The sequence below is a fragment of the Anopheles darlingi genome, chromosome 3 (genome assembly GCF_943734745.1).
Source record: "Anopheles darlingi chromosome 3, idAnoDarlMG_H_01, whole genome shotgun sequence".
Classification (NCBI taxonomy): Eukaryota; Metazoa; Arthropoda; class Insecta; order Diptera; family Culicidae; genus Anopheles; species Anopheles darlingi.
In genome coordinates this window covers 32,434,161-32,437,471 of record NC_064875.1, presented here as the reverse complement: position 1 = coordinate 32,437,471, position 3,311 = coordinate 32,434,161, and the positions used below count along the sequence as shown (strand labels likewise).

Genomic DNA, 3,311 nt, shown 5'->3' with positions numbered 1-3,311 from the left:
CTGTATATTCCGGTTAGTCGGTTCCAATTGCGGGTATGCGTCCACGTTCATGAAACGGCAACGATGGGTCGAAACTGTAACGTGGACTATTTTCGTTATCCGTCGTGTTCGTTCTTGTCTATTACTGTATCTCTTTGCCTGGACGATGAGTCACTCGTCAAACAAGTTGTTTCTTGTCTTGGCAGGATTTTGGTGACCACGCCCTAACTAATCTTTTCCTTTCACTTTCTTCTCCTAGCTTATTCTATATTTTAGCTTCTTAATTGACCTTGGTGTTTCACTTTCTTGTTTGATCTTTCTTTTTTATTTGATTTGTTACCTTCTTATACTTACGATACGAACAAGATACTCATCTTGCCGGGGGCTACCAATTGCACGTTTGAGTGTCGCGTGAGCAACACTGGAAGTCCTGGTTCCTGGGTTCTCATAATCGTCAACCCGGAAGTCGAATGCCGGTTGGATATGCCATATGATGACCCCATGTGGTGGATAAAGTATCGAAACATTACCTACAAAAGATTTTATTTGCGGCATATCGCGGTCAAGCAATCGAACGCTGACGGTGCTTCCGTCGGTAAACCGAAAGGCATGGTAATCGGAGTGGATCTGCTACAGATCTACCCGATCGAGCACGCTGTTGTGTACGGAAACAGCGACTTTCTGCGACAGGAAACGCAAGACAAGCTCCGAGCAACGTTGGGCGACCGACGGTTGGATTGCGTGCTGTTGGACATGGCACCGAACGCAACCGGATTCCGTGCGTTGGACCAGGAGAATATAACCACCCTCTGCTACTCGGTTCTTCGGTTTGCCTTGTTAATGTCCTCGCCCAAGGCGTCGCTACTAATGAAAATCTGGGACAACGGGGATGTTCCCAAGCTGGAAAAGAGCATCAACGAGTACTACGATTCCGTGAAACGCGTGAAACCTCGCGCCAGCCGGGACGATTCTTCGGAGAATTTTATTCTGGCTCGTGGCTTTCGAGGAATCGAGCGCTAAATGGCGACCGAATTTGGGTAGTTTTTTTAGCTAACAATTAAAACTAGTCAAATATCATGCACAACTCTTAGGGAATTGCGTATTAATTTTTCTTATGCAAGTGACCCAAACAATCTCGCGAAGCTCATAAATCTTCGTTTTCTTAGATATCAAAGTTACGAACGGTTTGATGGAATGGACTTGTCGGGTTTAGTCCAACTAGAAAAACTATACCTCAATTGCATTGGTAATGTAAAAATTCCCAATACGATCAGAACCGACGTCAACTTTATTACGCGGTCGGCGGCCGAAGCCATCCCGCCGCTTCTTGTTTCTCTTGCGAGGTTTATAATTATTTTCATCCTACCTACGGGCCCCTTGGAGTATGATATCAGTCCACTAAGAATAGCGCCCGTGCGCTAGGTTAGACAGTGTGTGCGTGTGCCGAGTCTCTCCGGTGAGAGCGACTGCATCCGTACGTTGCGCGCGCGTTTCGTCCTTTACCGAGATTATTATTTATATAGAGCTTGTAAGAGCGCAGCGCCCGTGCGCTTCGCTCGCTGCCTTTGCTCGTTTCGCAAACGTGTGGCCTTGGTAGTCGGCACGATGGCTCTGGCGACGACAGAACTGATTAAGAACTGACTAAGTATGGAGAAAGCTTCAAAGCGCGCTATTTTCTGAACATTATCTTCATAGGCTTGCTCCGTCTTGCGCTTTTCTTCCTCTTCATCGGTCGATCTCCCGATCTATTTTGACGATAGGTTTCTTGTTTACTGGTACTGGACTTAAAAAAGGTTTTAATGCTAATGAGTTGTTCAGGTTTATAGATAAACATATGAAGCTTTCTGATCGTATTGGGAATTTTTACATTACCAATGCAATCGAGGTATAGTTTTTCTAGTTGGACTAAATCCGACAAGTCCAATCCATCAAACCGTTCGTAAGCGGCGCCTCCGGATAAACATAAAGATTGTTAGGAGTAGTATTAATAAAATCAAACCCAACCTCAAGTTCCTCAAGGTTATAGATCTGCGACACGAAAGTTTTGGTTTTTGTTAAATACACTTACTGTACTTGACTGGCGGGTTCGGTATGCCGTCTGGTTCCGGAGACTTATGTTGCTGCAGTTTGCTGGCGATGGCGCTATCACCCCTGCTATGATGTTTGCCAGAAGATGGTGCTCTTTGGCGCTCATAGTAATCAGCTTCTCCTATAGTCCTACGTCCATCAGCTTCTCCTGGAGAACCTGTAGTTCGATTTTTTCCTCCTCCTTTTCCTCAGGGTCAAGGAACGCACTGTCGCTTTCACTGTCCTCCTCTCCACTCTAGCCTTGCTGCGTGCCTTGCGACCGCGTTCGGACCATTTTTTATTTGGCCCAGTGAAGGTTACGGGATCGCTTGCACCGAATTGCCGGAGAATCGCGGAATGCTCGATAGCTTTGTGGGGGGGTGGGGGGTGTCGTCGACCGGATAATGTTCCCACTTTTTAAATTAAATCGGTGATTGGTTTTTTAGAGCGTGCCGATCAATTCGAAAGTCATTCAACGCGGGAAGCTCCTCCAAAAACGATTCCCAGTTGCGTTGTATCGGAGGTGTTAGCTCGTCGTCCCAACCCAAAGAGGCTAGCCAAAGATCCTGCATGAGCATATTTTGGCTTGCACGATGACCGGGGACACCAAACCGAGGGGGTCGTACATTTGTGCGATGGTTGCTAGCACTGATCGCTTGGTAAATAAGGCTTCCTGCAACCTTACTGTTACATCAAATTTCAACGAATCATTCTCGGGCTCCCATAATACTCCGAGTGCCTTTACCGTTTCATCGGTAAACCTGAACCTCATAGGCTTACGGGTGCCGTGCAGCTGCAGGGATAGCTGCTAATACCCGGAGCGAATTACTGATCCATTTCCGAAGCCGAAATCCACCTCGTTGCAGTAGCTCTCGCAATTCCTTTTGCAGCTGAATGGCAGCATCTTCGGTCCATTCACCTGAGATGACATCATCGACATACACGCCGTCCGCGATCGCCTGGTGATACGGTGAGGTACGCCGACACGCGCGAATCCAGTGCGTCACTAGGGCTTGCGCTACTACTATCGGTGCGGTCATATCCGATAGGGGAACTGCTTCAGGCCATCTGGTGAAACGATCGATCATAGTGAGCAGGTAGCGCTGTCCAGCGTTTGGAGGAAGCGGACCTACGAGGTCGATACGAGGTTTGGAGGAAGCGGACCTACGCTGCTGCTCGGCGGCAGGAGAAACGATTATAGCACTTCCGGCCAAGATCCAGACATTTTTGAGAACTTTTTTTTCGATTTGCCCTTCCTTCACCAT

The 3,311-nt window shown here is 47.7% G+C and overlaps 1 protein-coding gene across 1 annotated transcript; it reads left to right on the top strand.

Annotated features, from left to right (window-relative positions):
- The first annotated feature begins 380 nt into the window (after nucleotides 1-380).
- LOC125956182 (rRNA methyltransferase 2, mitochondrial-like) lies at nucleotides 381-2,396 on the top strand. Its single transcript, XM_049687799.1, has one exon. The coding sequence runs from the start codon at nucleotides 463-465 to the stop codon at nucleotides 997-999; it is 537 nt and encodes a 178-aa protein (XP_049543756.1). The 5' UTR covers nucleotides 381-462; the 3' UTR covers nucleotides 1,000-2,396.
- Nucleotides 2,397-3,311: the final 915 nt, after the last annotated feature.